The sequence below is a fragment of the Delphinapterus leucas genome, chromosome 15 (genome assembly GCF_059928025.1).
Source record: "Delphinapterus leucas isolate spDelLeu-1000000601 "Yukka" chromosome 15, BTC_Dleu_Yukka2, whole genome shotgun sequence".
NCBI lineage: Eukaryota > Metazoa > Chordata > Mammalia > Artiodactyla > Monodontidae > Delphinapterus > Delphinapterus leucas.
Window position 1 is genome coordinate 19,482,166 of NC_143143.1, and position 17,375 is coordinate 19,499,540.

Sequence of the window (17,375 nt, forward strand, 5' to 3'; positions counted from 1 at the left end):
TCACCTATAAAAATTCTTCCCCCCCTGAAAAGCATTGGGGAGTTTGCGCTTTTTGAGCACAAGCTGTCCATTCACCTTGTTTGGCCTTGCAATACTCCTTTCTCTATTCCAAACTCTGACATGTCAGTTTGTTTGGCCTCACTGCGCATCAGATGAACTTGGATTTGACAACAGAAGGAAACCAAGTGTCTTGTCCATTCATGTAGAGTTTGAAACCGATTTAAGGAAAGTCCTGGTTCATGGACTCAAGGCTGCTCCAGCTATGAGCTTCTGGTAAAATACAGGACCTCATGCCACTCACTGGTGGGCACTAACGTATCCGTGACTTGATTCAGTTATTCCACCAATTCCATTTCCCTCTCTTCTCTGGCTTCCTCATCTAGTTATTACTTTTATCGTAGTGAACTATGTATCTTAGCCTAATTAAAACCACTTGGAAATAAAGTGGGATATATAAAGTAGTAGTTGCAAGTAATACAGTAAGTAAGCATAACTGCCAAATTTGAAGTGATTAATTCTTACACAAGAACCAGCAATGATGAAAGCATCCGCCCCCCTTTTTAAAAAGAAATAATATCTACTTATTCAAACTTCATTTTATTTAAAAGGACAATAGACATAACTTAAGCGGCAGCCATGATCCAATTACATTCTATTAGACACTGCATGGGAGAGCATCAGAAAAATGAAATGTAAAATTTATGTGGTAGGTTTAGTTTAAGCAAATAGAGCTGGATTTACACTGGAGAAATGGTGCTGTCTTAGAGGTAGGGCACTCATGAGATGACAATGACGGCAATAACAATAATGATGAAAGCTGAGACCCACCGGCCACTTATGTGTCTAACCCTGTTCTAGTGCTTAGGCGCTTCGGAGTTATTGCCTTATCAATCCTCAAAACATCATAAGCAGTACTATTATTACTCCCATTTAGCAGATGAGGGACCAAAGTTCAGAAAGGTTAAGCTACTTGCCAGCAGCTAATAAACAGCAGAGTTAATTAGTAGCAGAGGTAGGTGTCAATTCTAGGGTCCATATTTATTTTGACATTTTGCCATTGTCTCAGCTCCCACTCCCTCTCTTAAGGAAAATTCCAAATGTGATATACCACTGTGTGGCAAATTAGCTTAGAATTCAGGGCTGCTTGATTTCATGTTTCAATGTTCCTTCAGTTACATGACAATTTCACATTTAATTTCTGATAATCATCAATCAGTCCAATGTGTACAAACCAGCAAACTGACCTTTAAGCCAAGTTTAGTCCAAGTTTCAAGATAAAATCCAATGAAAAGGGAAGGAATGAATGTAACAAAATATCCTTTTAATACTAATCAGAGGAACAATGATTTGGTGTTACTTAAGTCAGAAAACAAGAGTCTCTCCTGGCTCTTCCCTATTATTTTAAAATCACTAAGTCCTGTCAATCCTGCTGCCTACCTAGCTCTTTTTTCTCCTCCTGTGATTGCAAAGATTTCTGAATTACTTTGTTCTGGATCCCCCTGTATACAGCATAGAGCCAGATTTTGCTTTATGATCCAGTATGAATTTCTTTATAGATTCTTTAAAAACTCTTTGAAAATGTTGATTTATCTTTTCTGAAACTGTGGAAGGCTTACAGTTTTTGTTTAGTGGGTATCTTTATAACTTACACATTTAATCTTCATTTCTTTTTAAAATATTTTGATTGAGATATAATTGACATACAACATACTAGTTTCAAGTGTACAACATAATGATTTGCTATTTGTATATATTGTGAAATGATCATATAGCTTTTGAATAATGACACATGAGATCAGACTACTGTCATCTCGTTTGACCACGCTCTGGATTAGGCAGAAGTTTCCTAACTAATGTCTCTGTCCACTTCTACTCCCCAGTTCTTCACATTGCCTCTTCAAAAATGCCAATCTGATCATGTCACTTTCCAGCTTAAAACTCTTCAACAGTTCTCCATTACAGAGGAGTAAAATTCAAACTCTTCAGTAGTTTATAAGGCTCTTAAAACTCTAGCCTCTACTAACGCTTTATGGTTTTCCCTCCTTCCACCTCTGCCTGGCTAACGCCTGTTTATCCTTCATATCTCAGCTTAAGGGATCACAGGCCTCCTGGAAACCATTCCCAATTGCCCTCAACTAACTCTAAGACTAAAATAAATGTATTCCAGCTCCTGAACATTGTACTTTTCTCTGGCAATGAGGAGGGGAAAGGGATTTTCTAAACTCTGGTAAATCACAGAATCTTAGGACCATAAAGTATCACAAATACCCCAGTCCAAACCTCACCTGACCCACAATTCCCCTGTTAAGTGGCCTTGCCTCCACTCTACTTCCCTTAATGAATCTCGTTTTTTGACTCTGGAAGGTGTGCAGTACAGGGTTAGCACAGGGCTAGACTGCACATGGCAAAGAGCTTCAGGGACTAGTCCTTGATGGCTCCTGGGTTCCTGTAACTCACAGAATAGCATGCCAGATTAAGAGTTCCTCTGCATACATTGGGCCATGGCCATGCCAGAGAGTTTATGATAACAATGTGATTTATGGTGAACATCTGTTTTTGTTTGCATGGGGCCCGGGTCATGCTGTTTTGGTCTGAACTCTGAAGGGTCTGCAGGGGATTGGAGATTGACAAGCAGGTGTGCTCCATGTCTACACAACTGACCCCTGACAAAAAACTGAGGACACTAAGGCTTGGCTGAGCTTCTCTGGCTGGCAATACCTTGTACGTGTTGTCACACATTGTTGCTGGGAGAATTAAGTCCGAGAAACTGCACTGAGAGAGGACAACAAAAGGCTTCTCCTGGTTTCTCCTGGACTTTTTTCTATGTGCCTTTTTCCTTTGTTGATTTTAATCTGTATTCTTTTGCTGTAATAAACCATAACGGTGAGTATTACCGTTTTTCTGAGTTCTGTGAGTTCTTCTAGGAAACCAGTGTACTTGGGGATCTCTGACACGGAAGATTCTCTTGAATTTGCCCTTTCTTCTCTGCTCCACAACTATCTTACTAGCCCTCTAAGCTTCACTAGATGGGGATAAAAATAGAACCCACGTAAGATTGTGATGCAAAAGATCAGAGCCAGCCAAGCATCCCCACAGGCCTCTCCTGTTTCCAGGCTCAGCCCATCTCAGCCCAGCCTGACTACTGCTATTGGATCATTCCCGCTTAAAAAATGATCTCTACACTACTCTGGTACTATGGAAAAACAACCCCCGTTTTCTACAACATGGAAATACAAATGCCAATAAGGCCAATCAGGTTTTATATACAAGTGAAGCAACTTGCCTACAGAAAAAATATCCCATGGTCCCTCCTCAGACGGAAACATGACTACAGGGAAATACTTCTCTGGTTAGGGAGTACAGAAAAATATTTCTCCACCAATGGGAGGGAAGGTACAGGTGTGAGGGGAATGGGAAGCATGAGCCATGGGCAGTAGCCACTCAACTCTGGGTGGTGACTGCTCTGGAGCTTGGTGCTGGCAGACCTTCACATTTCTCCAGAGATGCCAGAAATCTGAATCTGTACATGAAACTTCCTGAATGTTTAAACAGATGTTGGTTCAAAAAAAATATTTTCAAAATAGTGTGTAACAAAGCATAACACTCAGACCAGTTTTGGGATCTCTTCCAGAATACAAAGTTAGATGCCAATTTTATTTTTATAAGGACAAAAGAACAAACTGCACCAAAATAATAATGGAAATAAGATGATGAACATTTCTCTATTTTTTTAATATAAGGAAAACTGAAAACAAAGCAAACAAATAAAAAGAGTATGCCTGAGAAGAAGATTCTAAGTCTCTTAGAAGAAAGAGAGATAGTAAGAGAAGGAAAAGAACCACAGAGCCAAGAGGAGCACTTCTGGGAGAAAATGATAGTATAAACAATTAGAGAATTATTATGGTAAGAAAAAGCACTTTCTTTAAACAGACTGAAAAGCTTAAAAAAAAAAAAACCCAAAAAACAAAACCCCAACCTTTTAAGACTTGAAATTTAGAGGGTTCTTATATACAGATATAAAACCAACCTGGTCTTTCTTTCTAGAGATGAAGACCAAAACCACACCAGGTCAAGGTATATTTCTGAAGTTATTTTTACAAGGAAGGAAAAAATACAACAATGAAGAAAGAATAAAAGCAACCACAGAGAAGAAATTCTATCAAACATTCTTGATTTTTAAGGGGATAAAGTAAAAGCCTGGAGATCTCAAAATAATATCCATGAAGGGAAGACTACTAGTCTTGGGCTGCTTCAGATTAGTTACAGGGCCTGCTAAAGTAAAGAAAATGAGAACATTTTGGGGGTGGGGAAGCATATAAAAATTTTGTAATTTGTATTAACAATAGAAAAATAATTTTAAAAAAGAAAAAATGACAGTTTCAAGATGTCAAGTTAAGTAAATAAAGAATAGTAGAATAAACTCACACTTATGGTCAATTAATCTATGACAAAGGAGGCAAGAACATACAATGAAGAAAAAGACAGTCTCTTCAATAAGTGGTGCTGGGAAGACTGGACAGCTGCATGTAAAAAAATGAAACCAGAACATTCTCTAACACCATATACAAAAATAAATTAAAAATTGACTAAAGACCTAAATGTAAGACCAGAAACCATTAAAACTCCTAGAGGAAAACATAGTCAAACACTCTTTGAGATAAATCGTAACAGTATTTTTTTGGATCCATCTCCTAAAGCAAAGGAAATAAAAGCAAAAATTAAAAAATGGGGCTTCCCTGGTGGTGCAGTGGTTAAGAATCCTCCTGCCAATGCAGGGGAGACGGGTTCGAGCCCTGGTCCAGGAAGATCCCACATGCCGCAGAGCAACTAAGCCTGTGCGCCACAACTGAGCCTGCGCTCTAGAGCCCACGAGCCACAACTACTGAGCCCGTGTGCCACAACTACTGAAGCCCACGCACCTAGAGCCTGTGCTCCGCAACAAGAGAAGCCACTGCAATGAGAAGCCTGCGCACCACAACGAAGAGTAGACCCTGCTTGCTGCAACTAAAGAAAAGCCCGTGTGCAGCAACAAAGGCCGGATGCAGCCAAAAATAAATAAAATAAATTTATTTTAAAAAAATAAACAAATGGGACTGAATTAAACTTAAAAGCTTTTGCCCAGCAAAGGAAACCACTGACAATGAAAAGACAACCTAATGAATGTGAAAAAATACTTGCAAATGATATGACTGATAAGGGGTTAATATCCAGAATATATAACAGCTCATACAACTCAACATATAAAAAAAAAACAACACCCAATTTAAAAATGAGCAGAAGACCTGAACAGTTTTGCAAAGAGGACATGCAGATGGCCAAAAGGCACATGAAGAGATGCTCAACATCGCTAATCATCAGGGAAATGCAAATCAAAACCACAATGAGATATCAGCTCTCACTGTCAGAATGGCTATCATCAAAAAGACCACAAACAACAAATATTGATGAGGATGTGGAGAAACGGGAACACTGTGCACTGTTGGTGGGAATGTAAATTGGCACAGCCGCTGTGGAAAACAGTATGGAGGTTTCTCAAAAAATTAAAAATACAACTACTAATGACCCAGCAATCCCACTTCTGGGTATATATCCAAGAGAAATGAAAACAGGATATCAAAAAGACATCTGCACGTTTGTTGCATCATTATTCACAACAAACAAGATATGGAAACAACCTGAGTGTCCATCAATGAATGAAGAAGGTGTTGTATACACATACAAAGGAATAATATTCAGCCTGGAGAAAGAAGAGAATTCTGCCATTTACAACAACACGGATGAACCTTAAGGGTATTATGCTGAGTAAAATAAGTCAGACAGAGAAGGAAAAATACTGTATATCACCTATACGTGGATTCTAAAAAAATACAACAAACTAGTGAATATAACAAAAAAGAAACAGATTCAGATATAGAGAACTAGTAGTTACCAGTGGGGAGAGGGGCAAGATAAGGACAGGGGATTAAGAGGCACAAACTATTAGATATAAAATAAGCTACAAGGATATACTGTACAACACAAGGAACTTAGCCAATATTTTGCAATAACTACAAATGGAGTATAACCTTTAAAAATTGTGAATCACTATATTGTACACCTGTAACTTACGTAACATTGTACATCAACTATATTTTAATTAAAAAAAAGAATAACAGGAACCTACACTGAAGTAAAGGAGAAAGAGCATCAACCTCCTTATTCTGAAGAAGAGAACGTTACTAGAATATGTTCATTAGATTGCTATGTATACAGGAATAAAACTATTTATTGTTTAAGCTAATTACTAAAAAACAAAAACTCACTGCTCACATTCCAGGTTTATGCAAAATCAAACAATAAAATGCATGATAAAAAATAGAAAACAGATACTAAGTTTAAATAGAGAAGATAAAATACAAAATTAAAATATAAAATTACTAATTGAATTGATTGAAAAACGAACTTATGATAGTAGGCTGCTTATAAGAAGACACCACCACCCACTACCTGCATGTCACATGCCAGGCAATGAGGTAGGAGCTTAATAGTTATTATCTCATTCAATCCTCAACAGTTTTATGATGCATCATTTCCACTTTACAGATGCAAACACTGTGGCTTAGAGGTTAAGAACTGGGATCAAATCCCAGGTCTATCTGCCTTCAAAACCTATGCTGCGGGCTTCCCTGGTGGCGCAGTGGTTGAGAGTCTGCCTGCCGATGCGGGGGACATGGGTTCGTGCCCCGGTCCGGGAGGATCCCACAAGCCGCGGAGCGTCTGGGCCCGTGAGCCATGGCCGCTGGGCCTGCGCGTCCGAAGCCTGTGCTCCGCAACGGGAGAGGCCACAACAGTGAGAGGCCCGCGTACCGCAAAAAAAAAAACACACAAAAAAACCTATGCTGCATGATGACACGCCATTTATATAACGCATACTATATACATACCAGTATGCCCTAGGTAAGTATGCCGAGCACTTGAGAATATATGATATACATTACACCTAAAACAGCAGTGAGAGGAAGGAAACATTTTTACAAAGAAACTGAGGGTCAGACATGCAAAACAGACATGGAAAAATTCATTTTAATCAGAGTAGACAGAAAACCATACGGCAGAGACATTTTTCTGGGTCTCCACGTCCTACCTCTCTACCCATTCTTCTCCAGGTTTCTTTACTACCACTGGCTCTAGGATTGTGTGTCCTTATTCCCTTCTATGCACCGTCTCTCCGGGCAACCTCATCCATGTCGACGACATCAACATTCTGATGAACACAAAATCTTACTCTCACCCAGATTTTTCTTCTGAGTACCAGGCCTCTAATTCTAATTTCTTACTGGGCTTTTCCACGTTGAGCTATCCCTAAAATACCACACTCAACAAGTCTAAAATCCATCCATTATCTGTCCCAGCAGGCCTGCTTCAATTCCTACATTTACTCTACCATTAACTGCATTACTGTCCACTCATCCTTTCACCTAGCAAATGTCCCCCGAGTGCTGCAATGTGCTCAGTGGGGCTACAGGTAAGCAAAGCATGGACTCTCTCCTCCAGGAATTTATGTCCTGTTACGGAAAAAGGCCTAAATGGATACTTACACAAGACAGATACACATAAGAGGTGCTATTCGAACACAAAGCCTGGAGGAGGCTTCTTGGAAATGACTCTTGAGCCCAGGGTAAGGTATAGGGTTGGACTGAGGAAGGCAAGAAGCACAGGAGGCACATCACAGATAATCATATATTTGCAGAATGAATTAAGTTAGTTACCAAGCCCTTTTGTCCTTAATTCTAACACTCTCTTCAATGCATCCCGTCTTCTCATGTCCGTTGCCCTCTGTCTCACTTAGACTTCTTTAAGCCTTAGGTGCCTTTAGATATCCACCATTTTCATGTTTAAAGTGATTTTTTTGGCACAAAAGTTTTCCATGATTGCTCAATACCTACTATTGCAGCTACACCTTCCTCCTTTCTCTCACTTGCACCTTCACCCCCAGACATGCCCACCTAGCAGAACTCACCAGGAGGTCCTGTCTTTGAACATTTCACATGCTATCCTCTCCATGGTGTTCTTTCTCCACTCCTTTGGTAAACTTGAAGACTCAGTTCAGACCCATGGTTTGTTATTCCTGACTCACTTCTCCATTAGATTTCACATTCTTATACTATTTATCCTATTGTATGTATTAACTTTTATAGCACCTATCACAGTGTAGTAAAGCTGTTTACATGTTTATTTTTGCTACCAAACAATGAGCTTCTTCAGGGCAAGTTATTTTTACTTGTTTACATAGTCAATTGTGCGCATGTATGTACATATGTATCTATGTATTCCAGGTGGCCTAGCACAGTTCTTGGAAAGCAGAAAATACCCCATTAACAATTACTAGATGAATAGAAAGGCACTGTTAGAAATCAAATTATGGTCGAAGTTTTTAATCCCTTACATCAGATTAAATTGAGTAAATGTTAAGTAAAACAATAAAATAACAGCAAAAAACTAAATGATCATCTAAAGAGGGAATAATTAAAAAATAAATGTGTAATCTGATCTGTTTTTCACAATAGCACAATAAAGGTCATTTTTTTTAGTTTTAACTAAGACTTAATAACTAATAAAGCACTTTTTAATAATGAGAAAAGGTTCTTAAGAGAATTTAGCTATGAAAATATATATATAAAATAAAGCCTAAATTTAATATTCTACAGTTATCTTTTTAAAACTCAAAATATAAGAATGTATTTTATACCATGTTTGCTGGAGTTTTGATCCAAAGATGTGTTCACAGAAATGCTGTCCACTGTAGTCCACTTCCTTAGTCTTGACTGTGGCTCTTTAATACTGTTCATATCCATATTTACATTCAAGTTTGAGTTCAAGCCTAAAAATAAGATAATAATTTTAAAAAACCACTTTATAAAATATAGCATCTTTTCCTTCTGGTACCACAACTTTCATTTTCTAGAAAAACATATGCAGCTAATCTAATGTTTTCAATCCTAATGTTCCTTAATAAATATCATCCTGCAAATGTGGCAGAGCCAAAAGATTATAGACAAAGGCAAGGCAGGCAAGGACAGACACTCTGGACTCCTGGCCGATGCCACGCAGATACAACGTCAGAAGAGCGAGCCATGGCTAGATTATCAAAGAAAGCAACACACAGAAATCCTAAACAGCTTGTCTAACACTCATTAATATAACATTTTCAAAACTGTTAGTACCATAAAACTGTTAGTACTATAATTGCATTAACTGTGGGAAACTACTCCATATAATATTATTTCTAAATTCCTTGGCAAAATTACAGAAAATTCTACGACAGCCAAATATTAAAGTTTCTCTCTCTATTAAAATATACCTCTTTAGGTACTTCCCAAGAGAAGAATTACATATGATCACTTTCAGTTGCTAATTTTTGCTTATAAACAATTTTCAACTGCCTGACCCGCCAAAGGATATTATCATTTAAAAGTAAAAATGTCCTGCTCTAACAATTGTACCTTAGGGCGAGACTCCCATATCCCAAGGTGCAACTTACTTGAACTTTGCTGATGACACACATCAGACTTAGATATTCTCTTGGAACAAAGATGGAAATTTCTATCTGAGATACTACAGTCAGAAAACTGACCATTAAGCCAGTGTTTCTTAAAGTGTGATCCTGGGGACCATCATCAACAGCATAATCTGAGATGCTTGTTAAAAATGGAAACTTTTCGGAATTCCCTGCTTCCACTGGGCACGGAATCAATACCTGGTCGGGGAACTAAGATCCCAAAGCCCGTGCATTGTGTCCCGCCCACCCCCCCACCCACAAAAAGAATTGATGATAGATGTTTTCTTAAGCTTAAGTATGCACAGGGTAAGAAATTACAAATATAGGGACTTCCCTGGTGGCGCAATGGTTAAGAATCCACCTGCCAATGCAGGGGACACAGGTTCAATCCCTGGTCCAGGAAGATCCCACGTGCCACAACTACTGAGCCTGCGCTCTAGAGCCCATGAGCCACAATTACTGAGCCCTTGTGCCACAACTACTGAAGCATGCGCGCCTAGAGTCCGTGCTCCATAACAAGAGAAGCCACCGCAACGAGAAGCCTGTGCACCACAACTACAGAGAGCCCGTGCACCACAACTAGAGAGAGCCTGCACACCACAACTAGAGAGAGCCCGCACACCACAACTAGAGAGAGCCCGGGAGCAGCAATGAAGGCCCAACGTAGCCAAAAATAAATAAGTAAATAAATTTAAAAAATACAGTTTAAAAAATAATAATTTAAAAAAGTATATAAATGGGCACACAACGAAAAGTAAGTCAGGGTGAGTTCTTAAAAAGTAAGTCAGGTTCTATTACTTTCTTGCTTCAATCTTCCCAGTGCTGAAACTCACACTAAGATCCTGCATGCCATGTGGCACGACGAAAAAAAAAGAAAAACACTTTTCAGTGGGAGCCAGAATCATTTAACACACATCGAGGTGGTTCTTAATCTAAAGTTTCAAAACAAATGGTTTTTAGATACTTGGGTCTGATGAGTCCTTGTGATACCAGGTCAAGCTTAAAACTTTAATAATATAAATCTCTAATACCACCCCTATTTGGAGAGAGTAATTAAATTTGCTGCTCTCTGGACTCATTAATTAGACCCAATACTTGGCAAGTTTTTTCTGTGAAGGTTTAGATAGTAAATATCTTAGGCTCTATGGGTCACATGGTCTCAGTGTCTCTATGCAACTCTGTTGTTACAGCACAAAAGCAGCCACAGGAAATACATTAACAAAAGAGCATGGCCGTGTTCCAATAAAACTTTATTTATAAAGTCAGGCAGCTGGCCAAATTTGACCAATGGGCTGTAGTTTGCCAATGCCTGATTCAGACAACCATACTGGTACTTGCCTGGGTTAAGCAGACTTCCTTTTTTTTTTAAATAAATATATGTATATATGTACGTATTTATTTATTTATGGCTGTGCTGGGTCTTCGATGCTGTGCGCGGGCTTTCTCTAGTTGAGGCGAGCGGGGGCTACTCTTCGTTGCGGTGCACAGGCTTCTCATTGCGGTGGCTTCTCTTGTGCGGAGCATGGGCTCTAGGTGCGCAGGCTTCAGTAGTTGTGGCACATGGGCGCAGTAGTTGTGGCTCGCGGGCTCTAGAGTGCAGGCTCAGTAGTTGTGGTGCAGAGGCTTAGTTGCTCCGTGGCATGTGGGATCTTCCTGGACCAGGGCTCGAACCCATGTCCCCTGCATTGGCAGGTGGATTCTTAACCACTGCACCACCAGGGAAGCCGCTAAGCAGACTTTCTTAATCAAGAAGAAGTCTCTTGCTGTAAGGGTAGCGAGGCTAGGAAATCCCTTATTTAGAAACTTATCTCCTCATTGGCCCAATTTATATGTCCAGTATGTAATCAGTGAGAGTCACTTCCTTTCACTAGTGAGACCAAAACCTCTCAGTGTACACTTGGGTATTCTTTTACCACTATACTGTTGTTTGGGATGACCCGGCTTCTCTGGTATTCACCTACAGTGGTAACTGACAAGGGAATGTAAAGAGATTGCTAACAACTCCTAAAACTCAAAGTTCCACCTGTGTCCTAGCTGAGAGTCCATGGCAATACCAGGGAGAGCCAAATCATGTATCAGGTTCAGCCAAAGTGAAACGGCACCAGGGGCAACAGCAGGCCCAACTCCTGCCCACAGCCCAGAACGTGCTAGTTAACTGACTCGTCTTCAACAAAACTGGGCCTGTTAACCAACAAAGCTGGTTTACAAGAGAGAAAGAAAAAGTTAAATGAATAGGGTGTGAACAATCAAAGGTCAAAATGTATTCAAAGGCACAAGAAGAAAAGGGGCCTAAGGAAGGAGAAGACATATAAGCCTGAAATTCCCAGAGGGAATAAAAAGCCTGGAGACGTCATAAAAAAAGAGAAGGGGGGGGTGCTACGGCAAAAGGAATAAAGGCAATCCCTTCTCTCACCCCTATTTTCTACATTTATGCCAGTAATCATTTATAAATATTTAAATAGTAATTAAAATTTCAGATGTGACTGTTCCCAGTTGTTTCCTCAAAGCAGCACTGCTCAAAATTTCTCTGGCGTGCTCTAATAATTTCAGTCCTCCCCTCTAATTCATATCCTACAATTAAGACATCTGAGTGTTAAAAAGAAATAATACCTTTACACTAACTCATTTCAAAAGAGCATGGGATTTTTTAAATAGTGTGATTTTCTTGAATGGAGACAGGCGTTCCTGAAGCATGAAGAGGCTAGCGCTAGAAGAGGCGTGGCCACCCTCTGAGAGGGAACAGCTAAAGATCAGCGTGGCACTCACAAGAGAACATCTGGACAGGTAAGACAGCAGGATGTTAACCTGTGATCATGAAGCACCAGCCGAATGCTTTGGCCAAGGAGAAACCCACCTATGGGGAAGTTGCTGAAAGCATTTATTGGTGATGGCCCTTTCTGCAGCTCAGGTGTAGTGTGGGGCATGACATTTTCAAGGAAAGACTTCATGGCTGGCTGATGGAGTGACTGCTGCTGAGATGGCGGAGTCTGTTGCTTCACCAGCAGGTTGGGATCAAGCTGACGCGACGGCTGCATCATCTGCTGCTGCACACCCAGAGGTCGACCCTTAAAACGACAAGACGACGTGAAAAACCGGAGGAAGGTCTCTACAGACACCTTCACGCCCCTTCACTTCTGAACTCACTTCCTTCTCAGTAGGAAGGTGAAGAATCACTATGCACCAGTTAATAAGACTTCTGGGCAGACAGAAGACTTAATGAACAACCTTTTCCATTATAGTTTAATAAAGGCATTTCGACTGTCTTCTTACAATGGAGTTGATATAAGTTGAGTACAAGCAAAGCAAGGGGAAGGATCAGATCTACCTGCTGGTCTTGCTGCTGCCGGTTCCCAGAAGGCACGCTTCTCTGACTCTGCGCCCTTTGCTGCTGCGCTAACAATCGCTGGAGGGAAGATTGCAAAAAGGTCATCAGTATCACGTCATCACAGACTAGCGTGCCCTAGAGTGACGGTGGCAGAGGGACCTACAAAGGCATGGTTTCATCTAGTCAATGCCCACATGCCCTGCCTCATCTAATATCTCGTTTGGACTCTCTGGCCTCCAGCCCTTCTATTGAATTCAATCTTTTGCTCAATCTAAACTTCCACTTCATCAGGGAAATTTTTCCTCCTCATCATACCCCGACCACCAGCCCAGACCTGGCTGGCCTTGCTCACAGAGCACCCTGCCCTTCGAGTTCACCATCTGTCTTCACACATGGACTGTTAGCTCCCTGAAGGCCATGACTATGCCCGTTTTGTTTACTGCAACACTTCCTGTGCACATTCTAGTGTTTAGCACACAGTAGACACTCAATAAATGTATACTGAATAAGGCTATTATTCTACTTACCTGTAACTGGGAGATCTGAGAAAGCTGGTTTAGTTGGGATAGCTGGTTCAGCATGGCTACCTGCTGAGGGCCAAAGAGCGGATTCAGGCCACCGTTGTTTGGTGCATACTTCAGCAATGAAACTGGAACCTTAGGATCATAATGGTAGGTTAATAACAAAAGTAACCCAAGCTAGCAAAATGTACTGTGTATTTTAAATTATCAGTAGAGCACTTAACATTTGTGGACTATGACTGGGGGGGGGATTGTGTTCTAACTGTCTTTCTTGACTTCACTAATTTATTGTTCACATATGTTTTCACGTGTTACGTATAAAGTGACAGAGATGAATCTTAAGCCAGTCAAATTTACTTTGCTATTGTCCTCCTCCCCTCAAGGTATTTTATGAAAGAGAATGATAAATTTTAGATTTAAATTATCTTTGACTCATTTTCTTCACCCTACCACATCCCTCTGTAATAATAACTAATTCAGAATTAGTTTCATCTCAAAGTTGCCAATAAATACTATGATGATCAACTAGTCATCTCATTCAAATATAAATTTATTCAAGGTTCTTTTCCAGGTAAAGGGTAGAGAATATAGTGGAAATTTATTCACCTGAGGGGAGAGTAATGGAGGAGGCACTTGAGCACGGAGATTAGGCTGAGATGAACTGAGAGGTTGTGCTGGAGGCTGCTGCATGCCCCGGGGTTGTGCTGCTGTGTTTCCAACACCAAACATACTGGGATTGCCATTCTACAAAAACAAACAACCACCACCAAATAACACTGGGATTCTTTAGGGACAAACACCTCATTACCACACTGAAACATTGATTTAAACACAGCAACTACATGTAAGAGAGATCTTATTACTTATACAAATCAACAGAGAGCCTAAAATACACATGTGGACTTACCTGTCTAACAGAATTCAAGTTTTGCATACCCAGCCCTGCTATGGAGCCAAGGGCCTGGTTAGGTAGTGCACTATTTGAAGGGGGAAGCTTCATGCTTTGACTGGACATAAACTGCATGTTTTGGGATTCATCTGCTACAATGCCATCCTGATTGGACAGACAGAAAGATGTGCAACACCAGCCAAGCAAACAAGTGGAAGGGAGAAATCATTGCAGGAACAGAAGAGAAGTCAATGACATTCCAGCATCAACAGGAAACAGGCAGAAAACAGAAGAGAGCGGATTAGTGTTAATTCTAGAGTACATAAAAAGAACCAAACATACTTTATGGGATTAAGAGGAAAATATAAATGCAACCCCTATGATAAATCGAGACATAAAAGGACAATGAACTACAAGTCCAGTAATATTTGGCACTGGGTTATAACACTTTATATTATATTAAATGTTCTAAACCGTTAATGAGAAAATTATGCTATTAAGTGTATTGCTTTCTTAGCCACAGGGTAAAACAAACAAAAAACAAACGAACAACTTACCTTATCAAAATAAGGACTGCGCTCCATGGAAGACTCTTTGGAAATCTGAGGCCTAGAACCAGGGCCTTTCCCGACCGTTCGATTGTAATCACCAATATTTAGGCTATGTTTATCTATCTCCATTCGTTTGTCTTGTAACATTCCTAATAAATGCAGGAGACTACGTTATCAAGTAGGAAGATAACTAACCTAGATGGTTTCAGATAAATGTACAGTAGAAAGAAAAGTACTCACTTCCAAACCAAAATGAATTCTGCCTTGACCAGGACCATGTGAAGAATGCACTTAATAAATCTTGCATTCCTCACAAGTTGGGTTTAGCGAATACTGTTATTTTATTGAACCAAATTAACTTGAAAATAGACTAGGAAATAGACGGTTAAGACATCTATTGGTCATCTATAATCTGCTTAATTTTAAAATAACAACATAGTTTCCAATGACAAACAACAGAAATAGCACTAAGACAAACCACCATCTAGCATATGCTTACAAAGTGCCAGGCACCGTTCTGAACATGCATTCTCATTTAATGCTAATAATTCTACTACCATCACTCCCATTTAGCAGACAGGGAAAGGTCTTCCTCTTTTCTCAGGGCTTGCTCCGCTCTCCTCATTCTGACTAAGCTGCAATAAATATGACCCCTCCTCTCACAGAAAGCCCATCTGGCAAAAAATCTTCACTCAAAATAGCCAGCTCCCAGGCTACAATCCTACTTAAACAAATCTCTAACTCCACGTCCTTATCATATTATACCCGTTCTGGGTTCTCTTTCTCCTCCTCTTTCCATAGCTGAGCCCACTTCTTTGTGCTTCTTCAATGCTGGGATGTACTCAGTATGTTTAAGGTCTCACTCTTTCAACTCTCTCTCTCAAACTGGCCTCCCCCAGGCTTATTCACTACCAAGGTGACCCTCAAATACTAATGCCTACTCTGAATTCACTCCTGTGCTCAGTCGCACATCTTTAACTGCCTGCTGAGCATAGCCACTTGAGTGCCCCTTTGTCACTTTTAACAGGTGAAACCAAGCACATGATATCGCCTCTAGACCTTCATGGGACTCAAAAGTGGCATCTTCATTCTCCTAGTCACACAGCCTTGAAACCCTGGTTTTTACCTTGCGAGAATACCTTTTCCTCCCATTTCCCTGTTCCTCAGGCTCCACATTTTCTCAGTCCTCAGATCTCACCCATAATTTCTTTGCAACTGCTGTCCTTCTTTGAGATGCCTGCTGCTGCAGCCACCACAACACTCACCCCTACTACCCTCATCCTAGGCAAGTGGAAAAAAAAATTTTAACAAAAGGATTCTTAAAATAGGTACAATTTTCAAATGCTGCTGCTTTCCAGAAGTACTGGTCCAGATATGTGAATAACCCACCCTTCAGCACTTGTAATTAAGAGCTCTCCCTTAAATGGCAACGAACTTTTTTTTTTTTGGCAATGAACTTTTGCAACAACCTCTCCTCTGTTCTCTTTCCCCCGTTAACGGTGTCACCATTCACTGACACACCCAAGCTAGCCATCTTGAACTCTTTTCCTCACTCTCCACATCTAATCTTGTAACCAAACCCAACCAACTCTTTTTCCAAGTCTCTCTCCAAGCTGTTCTTTCCTAACAATCCACATTATTTTTGCCTACCTAAATAAAATCTTTTCAAAAAGTGGCATGATACATCCTTTCTCCAAACCATTCCGCGTCACTTTATTCATTCATTCATTCATTCATTCATTTTTGGCTGCGTTGGGTCTTTGTTGCTGCGCGCGGGCTTTTCTCTAGTTGCAGCGAGCAGGGGCTACTCTTCGTTGCAGCGCGTGGGCTTCTCATTGCAGTGGCTTCCCTTGTTGCGGAGCACGGGCTCTAGGCACACGGGCTTCAGTAGTTGTGGCACACAGGCTCAGAAGCTGTGGCTCATGGGCTCTAGAGCGCAGGCTCAAGTAGTTGTGGCGCACAAGCTTAGTCGCTCCATGGCATGTGGGATCTTCCCGGACCAGGGCTTGAACTCGTGTCCCGTGAACTGGCAGGCAGATTCTTAACCACTGGGCCACCAGGGAAGTCCCCGCATCACTTTAAAAACCATCTGAGTGCCAAATGTGGCAGCCGCCCCTTGACCAATCCTTTAAGAAGGCCCTTGGCTAAAGTTACCAATGACTCGTCCTAACCCCCAGGATCAAATCCATCCCATGACAATCACTTTCCTCTTCTCAAATCTCTATTCTCATCTGACTACTGAAAAATTACTCTATTCTACTCTAACTTGTTCCATTTCTCCTCAGATCTCCCTTAAATGTCTTTATTCCCCCTGGAGTTTGTCTTTGGTCCATTACTCTATAAGCCTCTAGCCAACCTTCTTTTTTTATTAAACTTTTTAACCTTTTTTTTCTTTCTGGCCATGCTGGAGCAGCTTGTAGGACCTTAGTTCCCTGACCAGGCATCGAACCCAGGCCCTTGGCCGTGAAAGCTTGGAGTCCTAACCACTGGACGACTAGGGAATTCCCTAGTCAACCTATTTTTGAGGCTGTACTACCATCAGTGTCTAGTT

The 17,375-nt window shown here is 40.6% G+C and overlaps 1 protein-coding gene across 5 annotated transcripts in view; it reads right to left on the reverse strand.

The window, feature by feature from the left end:
• The window catches only part of TNRC6A (trinucleotide repeat containing adaptor 6A), a 97,206-nt gene that overhangs the window by 12,176 nt on the left and 67,655 nt on the right, over positions 1 to 17,375 (reverse strand). For 4 of the 5 annotated variants that reach the window (XM_089896008.1, XM_022588503.3, XM_089896010.1 and 1 more), the window contains 7 exons: positions 14,831 to 14,973; positions 14,292 to 14,438; positions 13,991 to 14,128; positions 13,391 to 13,519; positions 12,864 to 12,941; positions 12,393 to 12,603; positions 8,729 to 8,860 (listed from right to left, as the gene is read on the reverse strand). In XM_089896008.1, the coding sequence (XP_089752134.1) occupies positions 8,729 to 8,860; positions 12,393 to 12,603; positions 12,864 to 12,941; positions 13,391 to 13,519; positions 13,991 to 14,128; positions 14,292 to 14,438; positions 14,831 to 14,973 (978 nt within the window). The remainder of the gene's footprint in view (positions 1 to 8,728; positions 8,861 to 12,392; positions 12,604 to 12,863; positions 12,942 to 13,390; positions 13,520 to 13,990; positions 14,129 to 14,291; positions 14,439 to 14,830; positions 14,974 to 17,375) is intronic. The other variant, XM_089896009.1, reaches the window with a different exon arrangement.